The sequence below is a fragment of the Rhinopithecus roxellana genome, chromosome 5 (genome assembly GCF_007565055.1).
Source record: "Rhinopithecus roxellana isolate Shanxi Qingling chromosome 5, ASM756505v1, whole genome shotgun sequence".
Classification (NCBI taxonomy): Eukaryota; Metazoa; Chordata; class Mammalia; order Primates; family Cercopithecidae; genus Rhinopithecus; species Rhinopithecus roxellana.
This window is the reverse complement of record NC_044553.1, coordinates 163,722,500-163,750,473: the sequence shown is the minus strand read 5'-3', so window position 1 is coordinate 163,750,473 and position 27,974 is coordinate 163,722,500. Positions and strand designations below refer to the sequence as shown.

General features: G+C 48.3%; 2 protein-coding genes across 4 annotated transcripts in view; both read left to right on the top strand.

Moving 5' to 3' along the window:
* GPR132 (G protein-coupled receptor 132) overlaps positions 1 to 25,131 on the top strand; it is a 54,276-nt gene extending 29,145 nt beyond the window's left edge. Inside the window, exon 6 of one of the 2 annotated variants that reach the window (XR_004057285.1) lies at positions 25,022 to 25,131. The gene's annotated coding sequence lies outside the window, so the exon portion shown is untranslated. Of the gene's footprint in view, positions 1 to 9,853; positions 9,869 to 25,021 lie in introns of those variants that run through there. The other variant, XR_004057286.1, reaches the window with a different exon arrangement.
* CDCA4 (cell division cycle associated 4) lies at positions 15,898 to 27,074 on the top strand. Of its 2 annotated transcripts, none has more exons than XM_030930438.1 (2): positions 15,898 to 16,074; positions 25,022 to 27,074. In XM_030930438.1, exon 2 carries the CDS (start codon positions 25,028 to 25,030, stop codon positions 25,751 to 25,753), a length of 726 nt encoding a protein of 241 aa, XP_030786298.1. In that variant the 5' UTR covers positions 15,898 to 16,074; positions 25,022 to 25,027; the 3' UTR covers positions 25,754 to 27,074. The 2 variants fall into 2 exon arrangements, with proteins under 2 accessions (XP_030786298.1, XP_030786297.1); XM_030930437.1 differs by lacking the exon at positions 15,898 to 16,074 and adding an exon at positions 17,224 to 17,602.
* The last annotated feature ends 900 nt before the right edge of the window (positions 27,075 to 27,974 follow it).

Here is a 27,974-nt window from a genome sequence, read left to right as displayed (position 1 = left end):
GCACCCGCCATCATGCCTAGCTAATTTTTGTATTTTTGTAGAGACAGGGTTTCACCATGTTGGCCTGGCTGGTCTGGATCTCCTGACCTCAGGTGATCTGCCCACCTCAGCCTCCCAAAGTGCTGGGATTACAGGTGTAATCCTGGCCATGGCCTTCTGTAACTTTTTTTACATCTCTTATTTCCTGATTCCCTTTACCTTGTTTTATACATAACCTTTAAATGAGCTTTAAATTACACAAAAATTGGCCAGGCGGTGATTCACGTCTGTAATCCCAGCACTTTGGGAGGCTGAGGTGGGCAGATCACCTAAGGTCAGGAGTTTGAGAGCAGCCTGGCCAACATGGTGAAACCCTGTCTCTACTGAAAATACAAAAATTAGTTGGGCATGATGGTGGGTGCCTGTAATCCCAGCTACTGAGGAGGCTGAGGCAGGAGAATCACTTGAACCCAAGAGGTGGATGTTGCAGTGAACCAAGATCACGCTACTGCACTCCAGCCTGGGCAATAGAGCGAGACTACATCTCAAAAAAAAAAAAAACGGGCAGGAGAATCACTTGAACCCGGGAGGTGGAGGTTGCAGTGAGCTGAGATCATGCCACTGCACTCCACCTGGGCAATAGAGTGAGACTCGGTCTCAAAAAATATATATAATCATAAAAATAACAATAAATAAATTAGACAAAAATTATTCACCTTTTAACAAGAACACACATTTTTTAGAAAGAATGTTTTCTTAGTATATTTTTTAATTGAAAAATACCTATTTAATGAAATATCTACCATTTAACTTGATATAACTTTAGGTTTCAAATTATGGCATTTGTCTACAAGCATGTATCTCATTACATATACCGAATTATTTTATATTGAGTTTACCTGCATTATTTATGAAAACTGTCATAGTCATCATTTAAAGTTATTTCCCCGTCAACCATTTTATAGCCTGTGAATTTCAGGTATTTAGGTAAGTAGAAACCTTAAGATTAAATATATAGTTATTTTACTAAATAATTCAAGATTTAACTGTTTTCATTAAACCAATATTAATGTCTTATTTATCAAAAATTACACAGCAGGAAAACTTACACAAGCCGAGATCATTCTGTGTTGGGCTGGGTTTATAGTTTAATGAGCTTTATGCCAAATGTTGGCACCTTTTATTATTTGGCAGCGATAAGAATGAAATCTCTTGATCAATAATGCAAATATAAATGTATGCTGGTTGGGCGCAGTGACTCACACCTGTAATCCCAGCACTTTGGGAGGCCGAGGCAGGCGGATCACCTGAGGTCGGGAGTTTGAGACCAGCTTGACCAACATGGAGAAACCCCAACACAGAGAAACATGGAGAAATCTCTACTAAAAATACACAATTAGCCAGGCGTGGTGGCGCATGCCGGTAATCCCAGCTACTCGAGAGGCTAAGGCAGGAAAATCAGGTGAACCCAGGAGACAGAGGTTGTAGTGAGCCAAGATTGCGCCATTGCACTCCAGCCTGGGCAATAAGAGCGAAACTCCACCTTAAGGGGAAAAAATAAAAAAGCATGCCAACAATTCATAAGACTTTTCTAATATCACTTTACCAAAATTTTAAAGCTAGCTTATTAATGATTTTACTTAAAAGTCACATGAACTTGGAAAGCATTTGTTATTATTTAATTTACGACTACTCTATAACTTTAAGCCAATTTGGTACCTGTGGCCAAAAACACATAACAAAATACATGTATCTACATATAAACACACACATACACACTCATACAAAGATCCTATAGCTTTTACTTTAGAACTCTGGCCATGAGATATTAATATAAACTCATTGATTTGCACAAACAATAACAAAAAGAAATGGTTGGATGCACACAGTGGATTTTATCACGGTAGAAAAGTAACAGCAGACTTGAAGCAGGGAAAAGATAGCAGAGAGATAGAGAACTTAGGAACTTTGGCCGGGTGTGGTGACTCATGCCTGTAATCCCAGCACTTTGGGAGGCTGAGGCAGGCAGACGACCTGAAGTCAGGAGTTCAAGACCAGCTTTGCCAACATGGCGAAACTCCGTCTCCACTAAAAAATACAAAAATTAATCCGGGCATGGTGGCGGGTGCCTTTAATCTCAGCTACTCAGGAGGCTGAGGCAGGAAAATCACCTGAACCCAAGAGGCGGAGGTTGCAGGGAGCGAGACGGTGCCATAGCACTCCAGCCTGGGTGACAGAGTGAGACTCTGTCTCAAAACAAAACAAAAACCAAAAAAACCCCCTTAGGAACTTGATAGTTGCAGGCCGACCTTCAGGCTCTGCATTTTCCTTGACGTAACTGTGCGCAGAAAGACCATGATACGTCCGTTTTATACAAACACTTGCAAACAGAGGCATCATTAAACCAAACGGGGCGCAAGAGGCGTCGCTTTCCTTGGCTTTCCTCATTCTTAGATGGCTTGTTTTGCACATTTGTTTCTCAAAAGGAGGAAGTGACCTGTGGCCTAGTTAGTGTCACGTGCTGGTTGCAGGCAGGACTTCACAGTGTCACCACTGAGTCATTGCTGCCCTCTCACGTGTCTCAGTGTCTCTCTCTGGAGGTCTAAGTGTCTCAATTTCTCTCTCAGGATGTCTAAGTACCTCCAGAAGGGCTCGAAGCGCGGAGTGAGCCACCGTTATATGCGCTTCCTGGACAAGCCTTTGAAACTAATTTTATTGGGGGTTTTCTGTAGGACCGTTGCGCATCGCAGCGGGTCAACCCCCCAGACACTCCTGCTTGGCCCCCATTCACCCAGGGGCACCTTTCCACTGGGAAAAGCAAAATGTCCTTTCTCTTTGGAGCTGAGGAAACTCAGTCTCTCATTTACCTATGAAAACAACAGTTCACTTCCTCGTGCAAATGTGCATACAAGGCAATGGAGAAGACCCTTTAAAATGCACCTCCGAACTAGAATTAGGATCCTAAACAACAACTTCCCAGGAGGAAAAAATCCCAGCCAAGACCACTTCCTATAAACTGTCCTCAGCCACCCCTAACTTTGTAGCTGTCATCCACCATGATTACAAACGCCAGGCTCAAATCCTCTCATAGCACAAGGTCATCTCTGGTACCCCCATAAAGACAAAGAATACAGGTAATGCAACAGGAGCCAGAGTCTTAGACCCAGAAGAACCCATCCATGACTCTTGAAACGCCACAAAGAAAACAGAACACCCCAAAAGGGTGAGTGGCGCCATTTTCTGAGTTCTTTGCGGGATTTGAGTCATTAGACACCTTCTCTAGATTTTTTTCTTGGTACTGAAGTTGGTGAAGGGGAAGGAGGAACAGGGTGGAAGAAAAGTAAGACAGGAAGCAAGCACGGAAACCAGGAATGTCGGGAAGCGAACACGGAAACCAAGAGCCTGGTTTTGTTTTGTTTGTTGCTTTTGCATCTGTGAGGAATGTTAGATAATTCAGAAAGTCCTTGTTTCCCATAATTTGGAATTCTCATTCGAATTTGACCAAGTCAAGTAGAGTGGGTCAAATCTAATGGGAGAAAGACCGGAAAACATTTTTTTAAAAAAAGATCCCAACTGGGCGCGGTGGCTCACGCCTGTAATCCCAGCACTTTGGGAGGCCGAGGCGGGTGGATCACGAGGTCAGGAGATTGAGACCATCCTGGGTAATATGGTGAAACCCCGTCTCTACTGAAAATACAAAAGAATGACCCGGGCGTAGTGGCCGGCACCTGTAGTCCCAGCTACTCGGGAGGCTAAGTCAGGAGAATGGCGTGAACCTGGGAGGCGGAGCTTGCAGAGAGCCGAGATCGCGCCACTGGACTCCAGCCTGGGCAACAGAGTGAGAATCTGTCTCACAAACAACAACAACAACAAACGAACAAAAGATCCCAACAATATGATTACTGAGCGCTCTAATGGTAAAGATAAATTAAGACCAGCTGGTTGTTAATCGTAACTTTAGCCAAGACCAAAACCCAGTGAAGGGGTCTCAGGCTGAAGACTGCTCTCTTCCATTCTAGAAGCAGGAGAAAACTCAAATTTGCATTCCCTGTTGAAAGCAAGCTCAAACTCCGGAAAGGAGTTACCTGCCTTCCATTGTCATGGAAGCAGGAAAACTTGCCTTGCTTGTCGGAAGCAAGCAAAACTCCAAAAAAAGGAGTTGTGTTACAAGAAAGTGGTCCTGATCAAGACCCCAAGAGAAGGTTCTTAGATTTCGCACAAGAGAGAATTCAGGGCAAGTACACAGAGTAAAGGGAAATAAAGGTTGTTAGGAAAGCAAAGGAATAAAAGCATGGCTATTCCGTAGACAGAGCAGGCCTGAGGGCTGCTGGTTGCCCAATTTTATGGTTACTTTTTGATGATATGCTAAACAAGGGTATATGATTCATGCCTCCCCTTTTTAGACCACACAGGGTAACTTCCTGACATTACCATGGCATTTGTATACTCTCATGGTGCTGGTGGGAGTGTAGTACTGAGGATGACCAGAGGTCACTCTTGTGGTCATCTTGGTTTTGGTGGGTTTTAGCTGGCTTCTTTACTGCAACCTGTTTTTATCAGCAAGGTCTTTATGACCTGTGTCTTGTGCCAACCTCCTAGTCTCATTCTGTGACTTAGAATGCCTTAAGCATCTGGGAACGCAGCCCCGTAGGTTTCAGCCTCATTTTACCCAGCCCCTATTCAAGATGGAGTTGCTCTGGTTCACACGCCTCTGACAGTTGTACAGAAAAATAAACTGTAGACCTCAATCAAATTTTGGGAGATCTGAGATTCTCTGGAGGGAGGGAAGCTCTCAGTCCTCAGCAATTTGTCCTATTGGTTTGAGCCGTAAAAATAGCTCAAGTCGGTACCAAGCACTGATAGATTTGTTGAAGGTCAGGGTCACCACCGCTCAGAGTCCTTTCTGTTGGTTACCAATTTGTGAACCAAAAAGCATCTGAGGCTGGGTGCATGGCTCACGCCTGTAATCCCAGCACTTTGGGAGGCCGAGGCAGGTGGATCACCTGAGGTCAGGAGTTCGAGACCAGCCTGGCCAACATGGTGAAACCCCGTCTCTGGCCGGGCGCGGTGGCTCAAGCCTGTAATCCCAGCACTTTGGGAGGCCGAGACGGGCGGATCACGAGGTCAGGAGATCGAGACCATCCTGGCTAACACGGTGAAACCCCGTCTCTACTAAAAAATACAAAAAAAAAAAAAAAAAAAAAAAAAAAAAAAAAAAAAACTAGCTGGGCGAGGTGGCGGGCGCCTGTAGTCCCAGCTACTCGGGAGGCTGAGGCAGGAGAATAGCGTGAACCCAGGAGGCAGAGCTTGCAGTGAGCTGAGATCCGGCCACTGCACTCCAGCCCGGGCGACAGAGCGAGACTCCGTCTCAAAAAAAAAAAAAAAAAAAAAGAAACCCCGTCTCTACTGAAAAGTGGTGGGTGCCTGTAGTCCCAGCTACTCAGAAGACTGAAGCAGGAGAATCGTTTCAATGGTCTGAAAAGGTGGGACAATTCAAAGCGGGAAGGGGGCTTGTAGGTGATAGGTAAATAAGAGACAAACATTTGCATTCCTTTGAGTTTCTGATTAGCCTTTAATCAAATACACAATTTATAGGAATAGTCACTTATGCCTTAGTCTGGCTTAGTGAAAAAATAGGGCAAAGGAGCCACCAGCTGTGCGTTTGTCTCACCAGAGCAGAGGGAGAGGGAGGACTCTTGAGTTCTGCCTTTTGTCCACAAGGCATTTTCTTGTGGACACATTTTGAGGGAAGGACATAGCTTTTTTATGTTTGTAGCTATTATATTTAGGAATAGGATGGGAGGCAGGTTTGCTGATGGAGTTCCCAGCTTGACTTTTCCTGTTGGCTTACTGATTTTGGGGTCCCGAGATTTATTTTCCTTTCAGTTTCTGTTATTGCAGCCAATCCGTTGGCTCTGTTACCCAGGCTGGAGTGCAGTGGTACTATCTCAGCTTAACTGCAGCCTCGACCTCCTGGGCTCAAGTGATCCTCCCACTTAAGCCTCTTGAGTAGCTGGAACCACAGGCAGGCGACACCACGTGACCACGTGATATGATTAGGCTTTGTGTCCCCACCCAAATCTCATCTTGAATTGTACTCCCCATAATCCCCACGTGTCAAGGGAGAGATCAAGTGGAGGTAACTGAGTCATGGGGGTGGTGGTGCCGCCATGCTGCTCTCACGTTAGTGAATTTGTTCTCAAGAGATCTGATGGTTTGCAAAGGGCTCTTCCCCCTTTGCTGGGCACTTCTTTCTGCCAACTTATGAAGGTGTCTTGCTTCCCCTTTGACGACCACCATGACTGTAAGTTTCCTGAGGCCTCCCCAGCCATTTTGAACTATGAGTCAATTACATCTCTTTCCTTTAGAAATTACCCAGTCACACTGTCCTTCATAGCAGTGTGAAAACAAACCAATACATCACGCCCGGCTAATTTCTTGATTTTTTGTAGATGGGGTCTCACTATGTTACCCAGGCTGGTCTCAAACTCCTGAACTCAAGTGATCCTCCCACCTTGGCCTCTCAAAACGCAAGGATTACAGGCATGAGCCACCATGCCCAGTCCCAAAAGGGGCACTTTCTACCATTTAGCGACAGCTCTGCCAGTGACCATTGCTCTTTGTGACAAAAATATTAAACAACATAAAGGAAAAGAAAAAGGTGGCTGGGAGGCTTAGTCACAGGCTGAGGGCCTGCCTTGACAGGCGTGTCCTGAGCATCTCCCCACTGACTCTCTGGGGACTTCTTGGTACATGTGGGCCTGAGGTCTCCACCCTACCACAGCCCCAACAGCCCCTAGTCCCAGGGTTGGCCCCAGGAGTCAGGATGAGTGATGAGGGGGTGGGGGGGCCATAGCAGTGTCCTGCCCGGAATCTGAACTGTGCACAAACACACCCAGGCTGCTCCCAAGTGAAGGGGCTCAGTTGCGAGGCTGAAAAGCTGAATGCATTTTTTTTCTTAATTAAAGAGAAGCTTTTCTTCCTTGACTAGGTAATACATACGCATGGAAGGTAATTCCAAAGGAACAAAAAGACGGACATGGAGCCTTCTAGCCTGGCCTGAGCCCCAGCCACCAGGGCACCACCCAGAGATAGCCCCTGGGGATCCAGCCATAGATACATTGTATGAGACACAGTACTTACTTACTCTTTTTTTTTTTTTTGAGATGGAGGGTCGCTCTGTCGCCAGGTTGGAGTGCAGTGGCGCTATCTCAGTTCACTGCAACCTCCGCCTCCCAGGTTCAAGGGATTCTCCTGCCTCAGCCTCCCAAGTAGCTGGGATTACAGACAAGTGCCACCACCACGCCTGAGTAATTTTTGTATTTTTGGTACAGATGGAGTTTCATCATGTTAGCCAGGATGGTCTCGATCTCTTGACCTCGTGATCCACCCTCCTTGGCCTCCCAAAGTGCTGGGATTATAGGCGTGAGTTACCCCGCCTGGCCTAATGTACTTATTTATTGAAGTCAAAACATAGAATGCCCTGAAAGGGAACACACAAAACAGATTCAACACCACCACTCAGATCAAGACAGCGATGGTCTCCAGGTGCTGGGAGACTCCCGTGCTGCCCAAGGGCCATTCTCTGGTACAGTGCCCCTCTGCCTGATCTGAGCTTTCCATCTGTGGAAGCAGTCACTACTCGAGTTTGGCTTCTCTCCCGAAACGTTATGTTTGTGGGACCCATCCATTTGTTCGTGTGCAGCAATGTTTGCTCATCTCATCTCACGGCAGTGTGCCACTGTTGAATACACCCACCTCCAGTGTCCATTATCTTGGGGACAGACATTTGGGCTGTTTTCAGGTTGGAGCTTTCACTGGGTGCAGTGGCTCGCCCCTGTAATCCCAGCACTTTGGGAGGCTGAGGTGGGTGGATCACAAGGTCAGGAGTTCGAGACCAGCCTGGACAACATGGTGAAACCCCATCTCTACTAAAAATACAAAAAATTAGCTGGGCATGGTGGCACATGCCTGTAATCCCAGCTACTCAGGCGGCTGAAGCAGGGGACTAGCTTGAACCCGGGAGGTGGAGGTTGCAGCGAGCCGAGATCGCGTAATTGCACTCCACCATGGGTGACATAGGGAGACTCTGTCTCCCAAAAAATAAAAAGAAAAAAGAAAATCAGAGAGTTGAATATCTAAGTGTAAATAAAAGGTTGTATTTGGGTGTAAGAAGTAGGATTGCAATCTGGGACATACATACAGAACACAGTGGTCTCTGGTATGTCCAGAGAATGAAGGAAAAGGCTAGGGTTTTATTGGGGAAAGTGTAAGCTACACAAGTTATTCTGAAAGAAAGTATATTGGAGCTGGCAGTGTCTTATAAGAGCTGGTGAGTTTCTATTTTTCATAGTTTTAAGTTAAATCCTTTTTTATAGAGACAGGGTCTCACTATGTTGCCCAGGCTAGTCTTGAACTCCTGGCTTCAAGTGATCCTCCCACTTCAACCTCTCAGAATGCTGGGATTACTGGCATGAGCCATTGTGCCTGGCCCTGAAATAGCGAGTTCTGACTGGCAAGTGTTGGTAGTTGCTAGGTAGGACTCGTCATCTGTGAGTTAGCTAGGCTCTTGCAGTTTTGGATTGGGCTTGTGAGACCACGTGTCAGGCAAGTGTTCTTGTATAAGCAGCTAGCTGTCCTTGTGTGACATGTGTAGTGACCTGTGGTTTGGAAACATCTCATGATAGTTCTTGTAATCAGGCAAATCGTACATGGGAGACCTCCCTTCATGCCCTTCCCCAGCTCCATTTAGCCAGGGGATTGTTACAAGTGATTCCATTTTGAATGTGACCACTATCACAAGGCTACTATGAATAACCCTGCTACAAATGCTATTGTATAAATCTTTTTGTAAACATAGGCATGTCTTTCCACTGGGCACATCCCGACAAGCAATCCTAAGTCATAGGCTCGGTGTGTGCTCAGGTGTGGTAGATCCTGCCACATGGATCTCCAAAGTGACTGTCCAGCTCACCACTTTCTTGTTCTTCAAGGTTGTTTTGGCTCTTTTTGGCACTTTATATTGCCATAAAAATGTGAGAATCAGTTTGTCAATTCCCATAAAAACAAGTTGGTATTTTGACTGAGATTGCTTTGAATCTGAAGATAAATTTTGAGATCTCTGATATCGTTACAGGAGTAAGTCTTCCAATCCATATGCCTGGTTTATTCCTCCATTTATTTAGATTTCTCTCCGCAATGTTGTGTAGTTTTCTGTGAAGAGGTCTTGCATATTCCATGTTAGATTTATCCTTAGGTGCTGATGTTTTTAGTGGTTTGCAAACGACATCATTAAAGAAATATTTTATAATGGTCTCTAGTTTTTTTTGAGATGGAGTCTTGCACTGTTGCCCAGGTTGGAGTGCACTGGCATGATCTTGGCTCACTGCAACCTCTGCCTCCTGGGTTCAAGCGATTCTCCTGCCTCAACCTCCCAAGTAGCTGGGATTACAAGCGCCCAACACCACGCCCAGCTGATTTTTTGTATTTTTGGTAGATATGGGGTTTCACCATGTTGGTCAGGCTAGTCTCGAACTCCTGACCTCATGATCCGCCTGCCTCAGACTTCCAAAGTGCTGGGATTACAGGCATGAGCCACCACGTGTGGCCAATGGTTTCTTATATATACAAATAGAATTGATTTTCCTGTATTGACTGTATTAAAAAATAAAAATCCAAGGCAAGCTAAACATAACTGAGTTTAATTAAGCAGAGAAAACATTCATGTACCCGGGAAACAGCCCAGACTGGTTTAGAATGCATCACCCAGCAATTTCTGCAGGCTATATTTATAGCCAGAGAAGAGGAAATGACATACAGAAATAACCTGATTGGTTGCATTTGGTGTTTGCCTTATTTGGTCATGTTTTGGCAGCTTTCAGCCTCTGCCTGGCTGGACATTCAGCTGCTATGATTGGCTGAGACACAGCTGCTTATTACAAGCCCATCCACCCTCTTAGGTTGGTATACAATTTGTTTGCACATTAACTTTTTATTAATTTGAACAATTTATCTGGGGATTCTCTCCCTCCCTTCGTTTCTTCCTCCCTCCCTCTCCTTCCTTTCTCTCTCTCTCTTCCAAGACTCTTTCTTGACAGAGTCTTGCTCTGTCACCCAGAGTGACAGTGCTATAATCAAGGCTCACTAGTCTCAACCTCCCAGGCTTAAGTAATCCTCTTGCTTCAGCCTCCTGAGTAGCTGGGACTACAGGGGTGAATCACTACACCTGACTAATTTTATTATTTTAGTTTATTTTTCTTTTTTTTGAGACAGAGTCTTGCTCTGTCGCCCAGGATGGAGTGCAGTGGCACAATCTCCACTCACTGCAACCTCCACCTCCCTGGTTCAAGCAATTCTTCTGCCTTAGCCTCCCAAGTAGCTGGGACTACAGTTGTGGGCCACCACACCCGGCTAATTTTTGCATTTTTAGTAGAGATGGGGTTTCACCATACTGGCCAGGCTGGTCTTGAATTCCTGACCTCGTGATCCGCTTGCCTTGGCCTCCCAAAGGGCTGGGATAACAGTCGTGAGCCACTGCGCCTGGCCCATGTGACTAATTTAAAAATTTTTTTTGTAGAGACAAGGTCTCACTATGTTGCCTGGTCTGGTGTCAAACTTCTGGCCTCAAGTGAGCCTCCTGCTTTGGTCTTTCAAAGTGCTGGGATTATAGGTGTGAGCCACCACACCCAGCATCCTTTGGATTTTCTATATTCAAACTCTAACTTTCTGAAATTAATGATAATGTTAGTTCATTTTCAAACCTTCATATCTTTTTTTTCTTTTTCTTGCCTTCTTACAATAGCGAGGTCCTAGAGTATGACGTTGGGTAGAAATGAGTCAGAGCGGAGATGAGTCAGGAGATGAGGAACCTTCGTCTCTTTACTGGTAATGGGAGAAAGCTTTACCATTTTCACCATTTCACTATTCATGTTAGTATTTCCTGTGGATTCTTGTAGATACAGATGGTCTCTGACTTATGATTGTTTGACTTATGATTTTTTGACTTTACAATGGTGCAAAAGCAACACGCAGTCAGTAGGAACCATACTTCCAAGTACCCACCCGACCATTCTGTTTTTCACTTTCAGTGACGGTGAAAAAAGTGAAAGTAGAGTATTCAATAAATTACATGAGATAGTCAAGATTTTATTATAAAACAGGCTTCGTGTTAGATGATTTTACCCAACAGTAGGTGAAGCTAACTGTTTTGAGATGTGTAAGATGGGCTAGGCTAAGGCATGTTTGGTAGGTTAGATGTATTAAATGCATTCTCAACTTATTTTTGATATTTTCAAATTACAATGGGTTTTTGAGACATAATTTCATCCTAAGTAGAGGAGCATCTGTATATATTTGTTTCATTTTACTACAGTATACAGCAATATCTGTCATTACTAAGTATATATTTAAGTTTACTTACAGTATGTTCAAGTATCTGGTAAGATGTAGACTACAGTAACGTTTGGTTAGGTGTGGTGTGGTGGTGTGTGCCTGTAGCCCAAGCTACTTGGGAGGCTGAGGCGGGAGAATCACTTCAGCTGGGGGAGGTCAAGGCTGCAGTGAGCGGTGATTGCACCACTGCACTTCAGCCCGGGCCACAGAGCAAGACCTTGTCTCAAAATAATAATGATAATAGGCTGGGTGTAGTGGCTCACATCTGTAATCCCAGCACTTTGGGAGGCTAAGGCAGGCGGATCACTTGAGGTCAGGAGTTAGAGACCAGCCTGGCCAACATGGGGAAACCCTGTCTCTACTAAAAATACAAAAATCAGCCAGGTGTGGTGGCACGTGCCTGTAATCCCAGTTACTAGGGAGGCTGAGGCAGAAGAATCCCTTGAACTCAGGAGGCAGAGGTTGCAGTGAGTTGAGAGCATCCCATCATTGCACCCCAGCCTGGGCAACACAGCAAGATTCTGTCTCAAAATAATAGTAACAATAATAATGTCCTCCAGGGAATTGTCATCTCATGTCCACACTGGCCCTAGGCTTGGCCAGATGTGTTTTGGCTACCTGGACATTGACACATGTGAGCCCAGCAGAGGAAAGTGTAAAAAGAGCCCCTGTATTGGTACTGCCAGAAGGCCTCCTGCCTGGGCTGGCCTTCCGGAGGATGACAGAGCAGAGATGAGTCAGTCATCCCTGCCAAGACCCAAACGCTTGAGTGAGCTCAGCTGATGCCTCATGAGACAGAGCATGCTGACCCCAGTTGAAATGCCAACCGCAGAAATGCCAGCAAATAAAAGGCTGCCTTTTGAATCTACTAAGTTTGGGAAAGTGTATCATACAGCAAAAGGTAACTGATATAGAGGTGGGTCTCCTCCTTAATACCTTTCTTTCTTACTTTATCTATAGGCTAGACTTCCACATGTATTTCTCTAGATTTTTATTTTTTATGTTTATTTATCTATTTTTTGAGATGGAGTCTCGCTGTGTTGCCCAGGCTGGAGTGCAGTGGTGCAATCAATCTCAGCTCACTACAAACTCTGCCTCCTGTGTTCAAGCAATTCTCATGCCTCAGCCTCCCAAGTAGCTGGGATTACAAGCACGTGCCACTATGCCTGGCTAATTTTTGTATTTTTAGTAAAGACAGGGTTTCACCATGTTGGCCAGGCTGGTCTCAAACTCCTGACCTCAGGTAATCCGCCCACCTCAGCCTCCCAAAGTGCTGGGATTACAGGCATGAGCCACTGTGCCGGGCCATTTCTCTAGATTTTTAATAGTACTTTGTAAAGTTTCAAAAATATCCTGGGATTTTGACTGGCAATAGAATAAATGTGTATATTCATTTGGGAAGTAAATGAACTCTGGACTCAAGCTCAGTGACACATTTTTATCAGCAATACCACTATCTATGACTCCAAGAGAACAACTGCAGTCTCCGCATGGCCCCTCCCGGCCCCTGCCTCATGCACCTCTTCCCTTGGTTAATTTTAATGAGCCTTTTCATGGTAATAAACCATAACCATGAGTACAATAGCTTCTGGGGAATTCTGTGAGTCCTTCTAGTGAATTTTTTTTTTTTTTTTTTTAGACGGAGTCTCGCTCTGTCGCCCAGGCTGGAGTGCAGTGGCCAGATCTCAGCTCACTGCAAGCTCCGCCTCCCGGGTTTACGCCATTCTCCTGCCTCAGCCTCCCCAGTAGCTGGGACTACAGGCGCCCGCCACCTCGCCCGGCTAATTTTTTGTATTTTTTAGTAGAGACGGGGTTTCACCGTGTTAGCCAGGATGGTCTCGATCTCCTGACCTCATGATCCGCCCGTCTCGGCCTCCCAAAGTGCTGGGATTACAGGCTTGAGCCACCACGCCCGGCCTTTCTAGTGAATTTCAAACTTGACGGTGGTCTTGGGGCTGTTCCTAACTTTGCACTTGTATATTTAGTTTGCTAAAGATTATACCATGAAGGGGTGTTGAATTTTGCTAGATGCTTCTACACTGAGATTTTCATACTTTTTTTCTCCTTAATTCTGTTATGAATCATGTTGACCTTGCAATGTGAAATCAACTGTACTCCAATTCCTGGAGTACACCCAACTTGGTTGTGATGAGCTACCTTTTTTACATTATCACTGGATCTGATTTGCTAATATGTGGTTTGGAATTTTAAACTGTGTTCATGAGAGAGAATAGCCTGTGTGTTTTCTCTCATCATGTCCCTTTCGAGTTTTAGTATCAAATTTGTTAGCCCTGTAGAACAAATTGGTAAGAAGAGTTCCCCTTTATCATCTGGAAGACTCTGTGTAAGACTGATGCTGCTGCTTCAATTTGAGTCTTTTTTTTTTTTTTTTGAGACGGAGTCTTGCTCTGTCACCCAGGCTGGAGTGCAGTGGCGAGATCTCAGCTCACTGAAAGCTCCGCCTCCCGGGTTCACGCCATTCTCCTGCCTCAGCCTCCTGAGTAGCTGGGACTACACGCGCCTGCCACCACACCTGGCTAATTTTTTGTATTTTTAGTAGAGATGGGGTTTCACCGTAGTCTCGATCTCCTGACCTTGTGATCCGCCCGCCTCGGTCTCCCAAAGTGCTGGGATTACAGGCATGAGCCTCCGCGCCCGGCCTTTGAGTCTTTTTTTTTAATGGATTCTAGTTCTCCTTGTCAACAATTTCCTGAATACATTAGTGTTACTGAAAAATATGACTCCAATCCTGGTGTAACCACAGACTTCTTCTATGTTTTCTTTTTCTGGTCCTATGTCCTAGCAAGCCTGTTAATATTTTATGACTATAGTTAATGGTAACTTACTGCATATTTTCTAATAGGTAGAGGAGAGGATTTTGAATGTGCCTAACACAAACAGATGATGTCTGAGGTGATGGATATGCTATCTACCTTGATGGATCATTATACGTTGTATATATATGTTGAAATATCACACCAAATCTCATCTTGAATTGTAGCTCCTATAATTCCCATGTCGTGGGAGGGACCCAGCGGGAGGTAACTGAATCATGTGGCAGGTCTTTCCTGTTTTGTTCTCCGGATAGTGAATACGTTTCCTGAGATCTGATGGTTTTATAAAGGGGAGATCCCTGCACACGCTTTCTTGCCTGCCGCCATGTGAGACGTCCCTTTGCTTTTCCTAGGTCTTCGGCCATGATCGTGAGTCCATTAAACCTCTTTTTCTTTATAAATTACTCAGTCTCGGGTATGTCTCTATTAGCAGCATGAGAATAGACTAATATGCTCTGGAAGATATTATCTTACTCCAGACATTATTTTAGATCTTTGCCAATTTGACCTGTGGCAAACGGCACTCCAGCACAGCTTTAATTTCCACTGCTCTTGTCTGCCCAGGCTGGAGTGCAGTGGTGCAATCATAGGTCACTGCAGCCTCCAACTCCTGGGTTCAAGGGATTCTCTCACCCCAGCCTCCTGAGTAGCTGGGATTACAGGTGGGTGCCACCATGTCCAAACCACTTTTCTTTGGTGATCTAGATTTCATCTGCAGAATATCTGTATACTAAGGAATTTAACCTTTATGTGGGATACAGCCAGGAAAACCTTTTTTCCCCATTAGTCTTTTCACTTTGACATGCATAAACTTTAAAGTCTCATGTAGTCACCTTTATCAAGTCCCATTTTCTTTTACTTGGATAGTAACCTAATAGGATTTTCTACTTCCAACCTTCCTGCCGCCTCCTCCAAATCTACTACCAACAGTGATTCTTGGTGGTTGTGGTGACTCATGCCTGTAATCCCAGAACTTGGGGAGGCCAAGGTAGGAGGATCACTTAAGGCCAGGAGTTGGAGCCCAGGCTGTGTAACAAGGCAATACTCCGTCTCTACAAAATTACCAAAAAAAAAAAAGTTAACTTGGTGTGGTGACACTTCTGTAGTCCCAGCCACGTGGGAAGCTGAGGCGTGAGGATCACTTGAGCACGAGTTCCAGGATACAGTGAGCCATCATCAACTTGTTTCCCTGCTTTCTACTTTCACATTACATTTCTTAACGTGTAAACCTGGGAAGCCTCTGGAGGCTTCCGCGGTTTCTGGAAAGGCTGGGATAGACCTCAGAGCCCAGGCCGCCCGGGAACTGCCGTGCCCGGCTCCTCCCCATCCCGGCACGAATCCCTCGGCAGGGAAGTTAACCCAGGCAGAAGCGAGAGAGGATCAGCCCTACCAGGCTGCCCCGCCATGCCCGCCAGCACCACGTGGGCCCCCGGCGCAGGCGCATTCAGTTCAGGGGAAGACGCGCGGAGACCTGCGAGCGGGTGGGGCTGGGCGGGGCCGGATTGGGCGCGGGGAGACCTGGGAGCCGGCGGGGCGTGGGGGTCGCGGGGTCCGGCGCGGAGGCGGGGCGGGGGCGGGGCGACAGAGGGCGCGCGCGAGCCCCAACGGCCGTCGCCGCAGCGCGGGAACACGCGCCGTAGATGCCCCGTCCGCGCGGGTTTGAACAAGAGACCCCGCCCCCGGTCCGTGAGTGGCCAATCAGCGGGCACGGCGCGCGGAGGGCGCAGCGTCGACCCTTTGTGGACGCTGAGTGGCGGTCGCACGCCCCGCCCCGCGCCGGCGGGCGCTCCTCCCTCAGCGGCGGGAAGCTGGTGGCAGCGGCGGTGGCGGCGGCTGAGCAGAGGAGCCGGCGGGCGGCCTCCCGGGTCAGGTGAGCGGGTCCGGCTGACCGCGAGGGCGTCTACGGCGGCGCGCGCGTTTGTGCTGCCGGGCGCGGAGGAGCCCGGGGGCGGTACGCGGAGTCTGTGGCTCCTGGCGCTGGGTTGGGTCCGGGGCGGAGGCGGCGGTCAGGATTCCTGCTGGGGCTGCCGCGGGCGCCCTCGCCGCCCTCCTGGGCGCTGGTTCCACCGCGGGGTGGCCGCTGCTAAGGGGGCCCGGGCCGCCGTCTGCGTTCCATGCGGAGCGCGGAGCTGGGGCTTCGCCGAGGCCTCCGGGCGGCCCCACACGGGAGCGACTTCGCGAGGGCCCGGCTGCGGTACGCAGCGGCGCTTCCCGTACCTCGGCTCTAGTTGCCGCGGAGGGAACGCCGGGCGCAACCCGCGACGGCCGCCCCCGCCCTGCCCCGGGCCGACCCAACCAACCGGGCCAGGGCGCGCTGCAGCCCCCTCAGTTGGATCCCGGCCGCGGAGAGGGCCGAGGATGTGGGAGGAGGCCCAGACCCCGGGCGGTCGGCCAGCGCCGTCTTTCCTGGGCCCCTCCGGCGTTCCGAGGTGGGACTGGGAAAAGTCCCCGAGACACTTGCAGAAGTCGGAGGCAAGCTTTCCTCCGCGTTTTCAAACGCCTCTGGTCCCGTAAACAGGATCGTCGTGACAAAGGCTCCTACAGCTTGCTGGAATAGAGGGTCTCCGCTGCCTCGCCTCTCCTGTGGCCTTCGTGTGGGACGCACGAGACGGCAGGACCCAGATAACCGTTCTCTCAAAGTGAGCCACAGAAAAACATCGCCTGTTCCCAAAACTTACGTTTTATAAACTTTCTACGTACAACCACTTTATTTTCAAGTGTCACCATGTTTTATGATTGGGGTGGAAATCAACACAAAGTGAGTTACACCCTTTTTTCTAGGAAGAGTGGTAGGCTTTATCTTGGAAAAGGGGCCAGGAAGTTTCCCTCAACTTGCCACTGGAACATGTTTTCAGGGAGAAGAAGGTGTATCGTTCCAAGTAACAAAAGTACCTGAAATTAGCTGGGCGCGGTAGCTCACACTTCCCAGCACTTTGGGAGGAGGCCTAGGCGGATGGATCACCTGAGGTCCCCAGTTCGAGACCAGCTGGCCAACATGGTGAAATCCCGTCTCTACTAAAAATACAAAAATTAGCTGGGCGTGATGGCGCATGCCTGTAATCGGAATCCTAGCTACACCGGAGGCTGAGGCAGAAGAATCAGTTGAACCCAGAAGGCAGAGGTTCTCCAGCCTGGGAGACAGAGCAAGACTCCGTCTCAAAAACAAAAAAACAAAACCCTGAAATTAACATATCAGTAATTGTTCATGAACAGCCTCAGCAGACTGTAGTGGAAGATGGAGCTCCCACTCAGTAGATCTCAAGACCGAAGACCTTGCTCCTCTTCTTCCTGTTTTTCCGATAGAGTATTTCAAAGCTTATCTGATGTGTGAGAAATGGAAATTGTTGATGATTTGCTTAACCCGAAACTTCGAAGTGGCTGCAAGTCCAGCTGTGAAGGTGACAAGTTAGGTCAGAGTTGAGTCTGTGCCCAGCAGTCCCAGCCCTATTGGTCAGAATCTGGGAATCTGCATTTTCAGCCAGCCTCGTGGGATTGCTCAGCCACGAAGGTGTGGCCACTGCTGCTGTAGTGAAGGGCCGGTCCCTCAGCTGTAGGCTGCTTGCCTGAGTAGCACTGCGGGGCTGCTCTCGGCTGGTCTCTGCCTCCGTGGGCTTCGTTTACTCTGTCCCTAGTGGCTTGTTGGCTGTTCCACCTGCCATGTCGGACATGTCCTCAGTCTGTCTGACCCTCTTCGTTTTTCTCTCTGGTTGGTGCTTGCTTTAGAAGCCTAAGGGCGGTGCTGGGAGTTGACTGAGGGGTGAACGCCTTGGCTGTCCTGTTGACACCCTGTGGAGTTGGTGGGATTTTAGGCATTTAACTAGATGTGTAGTAGGAGCTTCAAAACTGAGCAGGGGGTCAGGCATGGTGGCTCACACCTGTAATCCAGCACTTTGGGAGGCTGAGGTGGGCGGGTTGCCTGAGGTCAGGAGTTTGAGACCAGCCTGGCCAACATGGTGAAACCCCATCTCTACTAAAATTACAAAAATTAGCCAGGTGTGGTGCCACGTGCCTGTAGTCCCAGCTACTCAGGAGGCTGAGGCAGGAGAATCGCTTGAACCTGGGAGGTGGAGGTTGCAGTGAACTGAGATTGCATAACTGCACTCCAGCCTGGGGGACAGAATGAGACTCTGTCTTAAAAAAAAAAAAAAAAATTGAGCAAGGAGCTAGGCTCCACAGCCCCACCCGTATGGTGTAGGGCCCTTCCTTCCATATTAGGAGTTAAGCAGCCTCAGGCCAGAGTCACACAGGAGGCCCTCAGGGAGCTGGGCCCAGCCCAGGCATCCCTCAGGGCTGGTCAAGACGATGCTCTTGCTGACTTTGTCCGAAACACAGATATGGCCCAATTCAGGGTGATCCTCACAGGCCAGCTTCTCTGGGCCCAACCTTATCCTCTTCACCCCTGAACGCATGTTCTGGGTGACAGCTCTTAGGGGTCACACGACTGTAAAAAACACCTGTGAGCTTTACTCCTTTTTGTATTAATAGTAATAAACTTGTTAGCATTTTAAAATATTGGGTACAACACAGAATTAGCTGCTAGAGATTTGGAACATTGGACAGGAATGATTTGAAGTGACTGAACAGGGATATTCTCATGGTACCAGAATGGGATCTGTGCATGGGATGAGATGCAATGGAGGATGATGGAGATTCTCTCTCGTCCCTTGTAGGACTTGTATAACCAGGCACATCTACGCAGGTCCCTGGGTTACGCGAGTCCTACAGGGGCGAGAGAATCTCCATCATTCTGGAGGATTCCCTCTGGCCCCTTGTAGCATTTCCACCTGGATGGTGGCTACCCTTCTGTGTTTTCACAACTTACATTAGCTTTGCCTGTCCTGAAGGTTCAGATGAATAGAATCCTACAGTACATATTTTTGTGTGTGTCTTGCTGCTTTTATTCAGCATAATGTTTTGAAATTTATCCATGTTGCATAAATCATTGAGGTTTGTTCCTGAGTTGCATTCCTTTGTCAGAATACACCAGATCGTGTGCATTCAACTTATTTCAAGTGTTTTTTTTTGAGATGGAGTCTCACTCTGTCGCCCAGGCTGGAGTGCAGTGGCGCGATCTCTGCTCACTGCAACCTCCGCCTTCCGGGTTCAAGCAGTTCTCCTGCCCCAGCCTCCCGAGTAGCTGGGACTATAGGCATGTGCCACCCTCCCAGCTAATTTTTTGTATTTTTAGTAGAGATGGGGTTTCATCGTGTTGGCCAGGATGGTCTCAATCTACTGACCTTGTGATCTGCCCACCTTAGCCTCCCAAAGTGCTGAGATTACAGGCATGAGCCACTGTACCCGGCCTGTTTAAGTCTTAAAAGAATGCTTGTGGCTGGGTGTGATGGCTCATGCCTGTAATCCCAGAACTTTGGGAGGCCAAGGTAGGCGAATCACTTGAGATCAAGAGTTCGAGACCAGCCTGGCCAACATGGCGAAACCCCGTCTCTATTAAAAATACAAAATTAGCTGGGCGTGGTGGTGCACACCTTATAATCCTAGCTACTTGGGAAGTTGAGGCAGGAGAATTGCTTGAACCCGGGAGGTGGAGGTTGCATGAGCTGAGATGGCACCACTGCACTCCAGCCCAGGCGACAGTGAGACTCCGTCTTTAAAAAAAAAAAAAAGAATGTTTACAACTGAGAGAGATGAAACTAGGCCAAGGACCGCCATCCCTCTCCAGGAGCCTCTCTGGAGGCTCACACCTGCTGGTCCTGCCCTTGAATAGACAGAAAAAATATTCCCCCTGTTTTCTGAATTTCCTTTCAGTGTGATAGATCTCATTGCCTGTGCATTTAACACTTCTAAATTTTATAAAATGGTTATTTCTTGGGCATTTTTCCAAGAGAAATGAAAAACCAATGTTCATGCAAAAACATGTTCTAGAATGTCCTTGGTAGCTTTATGTGTAATAACTCCAAACTGGAAACAAGGAAAAAGTCCCCTTCAGCTGGGGTGCGGTGACGCTGTGCTCCATCTGTGCCTCCAAATCATACTCTGTTGTGAACTGTTGACACAAGACAGTTCGCAGGGATCTCAAGAGAATTATGCTGAAGGAGAAAAGCCAACCTCAGAAGGATGCTTGCTGTGGGATCCCATTTATGCCACATTGTTGTTCTGACCCAGAGCTGAAGGATGGCATGGCCAGAAAAGGACCTACACAGGGAGGCCAGGGTGTCTGGTTGTGGCAGAACAGCAGCTGTGGAACAGGATAGGAACACAGAGGTGGAGCTTGGTGGAGGAGGGAAGGAATGCTTAGCTGGGGGGCTCAGAGACTTGGCAAAGCAAGAGGAAGCTTTACCAGCAAGTGTGCAGAAATTAGTGTAGGGCAAAGTTGATGGATTGTTCCACCTTCTTAGGATGCAGTTTGATAATGTTTGTCAAGCCTCTTAAAAATGTACCTGCACATCACCCTAGTAAGTAGAGTCGAGGCTGAGGAAGCCAAATGCTAGAAATACCAAAGCACCTAAAGTTAGAAACTGGTATCATTTGTGGTTGGGAAAATTGTCAGTAGTGTGAAACTTCCCTCCCTTATGCAGAGAGGAAAGTGCTGGGAGAAACGGCTGGAAAGGAGGAACCCAGGAAAGGAAGAACCCAGGTGGTGACTTTTTTTCTGAGTGGATAGGATCCTGGGAGAAAATTTGTTTTGTGGTTTTTGATACTCTTCCAGATTGTCTACAGTGAGCTGTGGAAATAAGCAACCAGGTGAGAACAGGCAGAGGCTGTTTATCCAGAGCTTCCCCTAGCAAGGGTGCGGCCCTTCTCCCTTGTGATTGGCAGAAACTCATAGGCGAGGGAACAGGAGAGCTTTAAAGTGGCAACCAGGGAAGCTCAGGGGTGGCTGATGGAGGCTGCTGACTTGGGGGACTGGGGTGGCTGGTTAGAAGTGGGGTTCCTGGCCGGGCACGGTGGCTCACACCTAGAATCCCAGCACTTCGGGAGGCCAAGGTGAGTGGATCACCCAAGGTGAGGAGTTGGAGACCAGCCTGGCCAACAGTGGTGAAAACCCCGTCTCTACTGAAAATACAAAAATTAGCCAGGCCTGGTGGTACACGCTTGTAATCCAGCTATTAGGGAGGCTGAGGCAGGAGAATCCCTTGAACCTGGGAGGTGGAGGTTGCAGTGAGCTGAGACCACGCCACTGCACTCTGGCCTGGGTGACACAACAACAAAAAGAAGTAGGGCTCCTATGAGATGGCTTAGAACACGTTTGGCTTTCTCTGGTTGGTCCTAAATTGGAAGCAGGGACAAAAACTGGAGAGGTTGTCAGCTAATCATGTCCTGGCCATTTTGGGCTGCTTGCTGTGGAAATGACTGTTTAGCTTCCTAGAGAAAGCAGCCAGGCTTCCTGCAAGAGTGACTAGGGCAACCTGGCTTCCTGGCTGGTTACTGAAGGTAAAGGGCTGCTTTCGGACCGCTTGCCGCAGATGATGGCTGATAGTTCTGCTTCTGTGCGTGGTTCCGCCATGGTTTGTTGGTGTATTTCCTCGCTCGGAGCAGATGTTAGGGTGATTTCCGACGGTCACGTATTCCTAGTGCTGCCCTTAGGACTGGCTGACAGCACCAGGCCAAGCACTTAATTCATCCTCTTAAGATCCCCAATGGGAGGTTCATGACCTGGCATTTCTAAGAACTCAGAGGAAAGGAAAGTGGGATCCAGAGGATACTAGGAGCTTGGGCCAGCTTCTTGAGCTGGTTGCCAGTGTGGTTGTGGGTCTTCTTGGTCTGTCCCATTGGTATTCTCGTTCCTTCTGTGAGTTGCCCTCATCGTCCTGGTCAGCCATGCTGACCTTCTGTAGACCCTACATTATGGGGGTTGTGCTGCTGGGTTTCCAGAGTCAAGGGAGGCAGCCAGGGGTTCTTCTGTCTGTAAACTTGGGCTGAATGCATGCTGTTCAAGAGGATTTGGTTTGGGTCTTAAATTAATCCATTGTTATGCAGGCTTGGGATTGAGATAGGGTTGAAAGAGAAACTAAAAACCCAGAAGGTATAGTGACTTCCCACAGAGGAAACCGTGGCACTTAATCTTTTCCTCAACACAGGGTGTCTTTTGTAGTTTGACATAGCCTTATGTTAATTCTCAATACACTTAGCAGTTTTAAGCCAGTGATTTAAACAATGGATTGGGATGAAAACCTCTGAAAAGTTAAATTTGTGGCTGACACAAAGAACTTGAATATTTACCAGAAGTAGTTGAAATGTTTAAATGTATTTTGGTGGTAAAGTGTCCTTCATTTAGAATGAGTTGAGAAGCTAGTGTATGCAGGTGTGAGAGGTGGTACACAGCCGGAGGGTTGTGCCTGTGGTGACACTTGCATGCTGCTGGGGAAATCGGTGTTGTAGGGGAAATAAGCTAGGGTTATGTAAGTTTTCTTTTAATTTTAATTTTGAAATAATTGTAGAACCAGGGGACGTTGCAGAGCAGTGTTCAGGAGGCCCCTGTGCCCTTCTTCTGCTTCCCAGGGTTGGCATCCTCGTAGGATGCACAGCCAGGCCCCAGGTCCACGTGATCACATGGCTGCTGCAGGCCCATGTGCGTGTGTCCCGTGCTGTGCAGTCAGAGTGGAACCACCCCCACAGCCCAGGAGCAGAAGGGCCCTCACCCCCGAGATCTCCCTGCGCAGGTCCTGTTCTAGCCGTGCCACCCCTCAGCTCTGGGTCAGCACTGCAGTGTAGCATAAATGGGATCGCACAGCAGGCACCCTTCTGAGGTTGGCTTTTCTCCCTCAGCATAATTCCCTTGTGGAAGGATCCGTTGTGTGTATCAACAGTTCATTCCTTTCTATTGCAGAGTAGGATTTGGTGGCATAAATGGAGCAGAGTGTGTGTCACCATACCCAGGTGAAAGGGACGTTTTCCTTGTTTCTGGTTTGGAGTTATTACAAATAAAGCTGCTATGGACATTCTGGAACATGTTTTTGCATGAACATTGGTTTATTTCTCTCGGATAAATGCCCAAGACGTCACTTAGTTTTATAAAATTTAGGTGTGTTAAATGCACAGGCAATTGAGATCTATGACACTGAAAGGAAATTCAGAGAACAGGGGGAACCTTTCTTCTGTTTATTCAAAGTAGGAGCAGCAGGTGGGAGCCTCCAGAGGGGCTCCTGGGAAGGGGTATGGTTGGCAGCCAGTTCTCCCGCCCTGCACAACTTCCCGTCCTTGGTCTCCAGACCCCCAGCAGAGACAGCATACACCTCCCACACCCCAGCTTTCCAGAAGCACCTGGGTATACCCTGGTCCCAGGGAGCCCTCAGATTGACTAAGAGAAAGAGAAGTTCCAAAGTTTGCGTATTCAAAAGATTGTAACCCTATTTATGCATAACTTGAATTATTTGAAGTAATAATGTTTCACTACATCACAAGCATGAGAAGAGATAAACTTAATCATATGTGAGATGCTTGTCCTGTCAGTCTCTGCCAGCCAGTGTGGCCCTGAGCCAGCTGTCATCCCAGCTCCCCACAGGCGGCACTGGCTCAGAATGGCACCTGTCAAAAGCCAGAGCCCACCCTCTTCTCTGCTCTGCCTTTAATGCCCCAGAGATATTCCAATTTAGAATCAGTTAAAAAAAAAAGTTTGCACAGACTTGTATTTCTAAGAGTAGACATGGCCAATGTCCATCTAGTGCATCTGTGCTATGCGTCTGAGTGGAGCCTGCTCAGCAAGGCTGAGCCTCAGGTACCAGCCCGGAGTTGCCCAGGTCTGGGGTAAAGTCCAGGAATCTGCGTCTTCAACCAGCAGCGCCAGTGCTGAGACACGCTGAGAAATGCTGCCTTGGCCAGCTGTGGGCTGCCACAACACACTGGTGGGGAGCCCCCCTTCCCCCCGCCCCCCCTCCCCGACACACACCCTGCCATGTTTCGGTTCCTTTGAAAAGAAAGGAGTTGGGATCAGAGGGAGCAGGTGGCCCCTGAAGCCATGGTTGTGCAAACTCGTCAAGAGCTCTCCAGTGGAGGGCATTGACCCTGAGAGATGTCAAGTAGAAAGCAGCCAGGCAGAGCCTCTGTACCTTGGGAGAAAGGAACTGGTGGGGGTGGGTGGGGGGAGCCAAGGAATGGGTGTGATCCCTAAGGCAGGCAGCACAGGCGGGTGTGGGAACAAGGGGCTGCCCAGGGCCACATGGGCTCTGCCAGGGGACCCTGTGTCCCTTGGAGAATTGTGCATGAAACACAGCCCACTCGCTGCATGGGAAGAGCATACGGCCCTGCAGTCCTTCCCCTGTGCGTTCCTGGTGGCACAGCTTTCCAGCATGGCTGTCTGCGACATAGAGAGGCTTTTAGTGAAAGTATTGAGGGGGAAGGCACTAACCCTTCTGAACGTAGAAGTGACTTTGTCCCAGGCAGGATCCTGAGGGAAGTTGGAATGGTAGGTGTGTGCGCCTGGCCCTGTCCCCAGCCCTGCGCCCTCTGCAGGCTGGCATAGTTCACATTCATCTCATGTTACCCCAGGGTCTCTTCTTTCGCATGCACCACAATTAGATTTTTTGATAACAGATTTTCGGCCAAGCTCTCAAACACTTATATTTCTCTATATATTTCTCCTACTTTTAGTTCATTTACCTTTTTTGCTGGAGAACACTGCTGTGGTACAGTTTAGAGGTTTGTCGTTTCTCACAATGTGACTTGTGCCTGGATTAGGCAGGATGGCAGCTGATCTGAGGGGGTCTCCCACTGGCCTCCACATCTCAGCTCTGACTTCCCTGCCTGTTACAGAGTCGCTGCTGCTTGTGTACAGTCAGGGCAGTCAGACGGAATCCAAGGGGCGTTATCTGCTAGAGAGTCCGCTGTGTGCTAAGTGGTATCTTCCTTGGTTTCTGCAGGACACAATGTTTGCACGAGGACTGAAGAGGAAATGTGTTGGCCACGAGGAAGACGTGGAGGGAGCCCTGGCCGGCTTGAAGACTGTGTCCTCATACAGCCTACAGCGGCAGTCGCTCCTGGACATGTCTCTGGTGAAGCTGCAGCTTTGCCACATGCTTGTGGAGCCCAATCTGTGCCGCTCAGTTCTCATTGCCAACACGGTCCGGCAGATTCAAGAGGAGATGACGCAGGATGGGACGTGGTGCGCAGTGGCACCCCAGGCTGCAGGGCGGGCGCCGCTCGACCGCTTGGTCTCCACGGAGATCCTGTGCCGTGCAGCGTGGGAGCAGGAGGGGGCACATCCTGCCCCTGGGTTGGGAAATGGCCACACACAGGGCCCAGTTTCTGACCTTTGCCCAGTCACCTCAGCGCAGGCACCAAGGCACCCGCAGAGCAGTGTCTGGGAGATGGATGGCCCTCGAGAAAACAGAGGAAGCTTTCACAAGTCACTTGATCAGATATTTGAAACGCTGGAGACCAAAAACCCCAGCTGCATGGAAGAGCTGTTCTCAGATGTAGACAGTCCCTACTATGACCTGGACACAGTACTGACAGGCATGATGGCGGGTGCCAGGCCAGGCCCCTGTGAAGGGCTTGAGGGCTTGGCTGCAGCCACCCCGGGCCCTAGCTCCAGCTGCAAGTCTGACCTGGGCGAGCTGGACCACGTGGTGGAGATCCTGGTGGAGACCTGAGCAGGAGCCCTGAGCGCTCACAGCCGCCTCTGACGCTTGGACACGTGAGCACTGGCTCCCATGGAGGGTGCGCCTGCCGCCAGCGGCCCAGCCTTGCTGCCCTGTCTGCTGATTCTGAGAAATCCCAGAACAGCCCATTACCAGTGGGGTCTGCAGCCCCAGGCCCATCCCACTTACTTCCCGCTGTGGAGGGCCAGGCAGAGGCTGTTCTCCTGGAAGGCTTCTGTCTCTGGGCCAGTTCTGATGTCCCCACAGCCCTGGGCCCCTTGTGTCTCTTTGTGTCCCCCACTGTAGAGGGCGGCAGGCCACAGCTGCATCAACCTCCTTTACATTTAGATAGGTGAATTTTTACAATTCAGTTTTATATGTTTTGGGCAGTATTTTGTCTTAAGATATATTTTTTAAACTTTTTATACCTTATTTCTTTAGATTTTTTCAGCTATTTTCTTAAAAGTATATTTTTTCTATAAACATCCTTGGCTGCTACATTAGAACTTTTATAGCCTAAACAATGGCAGTTGGTGTGTTTCGTTTTTTTAAGGTTTAAATAAGGGCTTTTTTTTTTTTTTTTTTTTTTTTTTTGCAGTGAGCATCACTACAGTCTGAGTCAACAGTGTGAATGTCTCATGTTTCACTTTGAATGTGTGTGCGATGATACTTCGTTATGTTCTGTGCTACAGTGAGACCTGGGTGAGAATCAAGAACCGTACCCAGCTACGCTTTTTTTGTCGTTAGAAAATCTGTGGGAGCCACATCTTCCTAGACTTAAGTGTAAATTATGGAGGATTTTATTTATGTCTATTTATATGTAAATGTCATTGAAGACGAAGGTCAAATGTTTGTCTGTTTGGAGATCGCGGGCACCAGCTGGTCTTTAGGGACCTCAGAGCCCCTCGGTGGTGCCTCCTTAAGGCAGTGTTTCTGGAGGCTCCTGTCAGGGCCAGCCCGGGCACCCGCCCTGGGGAGGAAATAGCATTGCTGCTGGATGGGAGATGCCTGCACTGCTCTGTTAGATGGGTGCTGAAGCAAAAGGTTGAGGCTAGGCTGAAGTCTAGAATGACAGAGATCCGAATCCTTGTCGCCATTCGTGGCACCTTGATCTGTAGGGCCATGGGGGCTGCCGCAGGCAGGGCGTGAGCTGGGGGTGCCTGCAGCCTTCCGCTCCTGCCCCACCTCACCCCACATGCTCCCTGTTTCTCATGCTTTCTCTAACTTCCTTACCCCTTAACCAAAAAGGTGTGTTTTCTTTTGTGCATATAGCCGTTCTTAAATATCAGTGATGTAAACCTTACTTTATTAAAAAATTATCCAGCAAACAAAATGGGAATGTGGCGTTAGTTGTGACTACGGCCTGACCCTCCAGCGACCTTTCTGCAGGATCAGTTCTGCTGTGTTACCTAATGGTGCTTTGTAAGGTGGGGAAAGGAATTTCACTTGGCTGCATTATTAAATGGACGCTGGGTTACTTTTATTCCCCCCCCACACACACACACGGGGTTGCAGAGCAAATTATTTACCTTGTTCAGTACCTGGCTGGGGCTGGGGGTGTCCATGACCTCTGACAGCCCCCTGATGTCGAAAGTTAATCCTCATGGACCCTAGTTTAAAGGGTATGTGTTTTATAGCAATAAACCTAAAGCACCATTTTGTTTCTGTATAGCATTTTTATCTTTTAAAAACATCATTTGTTTAGCATTAGTAGTAGTTGTAGTGCCTGTTTTGGTAGCCTTCAAAATTATAAACCGCTCAGAGAATGTGACTTTTGGGACCACAGAGACAGGAGAGAACAGCTGCTATGACTTAGAAGTATAGCTGGAGCCTCATTCCCTGGACTCTCATTGTGTTCATCTGTGATACTGTACAGCAAAGCCCACTTGTTTCCGCCGTGGTGCACAGTGGCTGAGTAATCAGCTGTTTTCCTAGCATTTATCTACAGGTTTAGTCTGTGTGTGGCGCGTTTTTTTTTTTTGACATGGAGTCTTCGCTTTGTTGTCCAGGCTGGAGTGCGGTGGCGCGATCTCAGCTCACTGCAGCCTCTGCCTCCTGGGTTCAAGCGATTCTCCTACGTCAGCCTCCCGAGTAGCTGGTATTACAGGTGCCCACCACTATGCCCAACTAATTTTTTGTATTTTTAGTAGAGATGGGGTTTCACCATGTTGACCAGGATGGTCTCAAACTCCTGACCTCGTGATTTGCCCGCCTCAGCCTCCCAAAGTGCTGC

Bases quoted from the DNA above. Each gene is read 5' to 3' on its own strand.
- CDCA4 (XM_030930437.1), top strand. From the start codon at position 17,528: ATGTGTGAGAAATGGAAATTGTTGATGATTTGCTTAACCCGAAACTTC. The intron at 17,603-25,021 runs GTGACAAGTTAG...TGGTTTCTGCAG, and splicing joins CTGCAAGTCCAGCTGTGAAG to GACACAATGTTTGCACGAGG.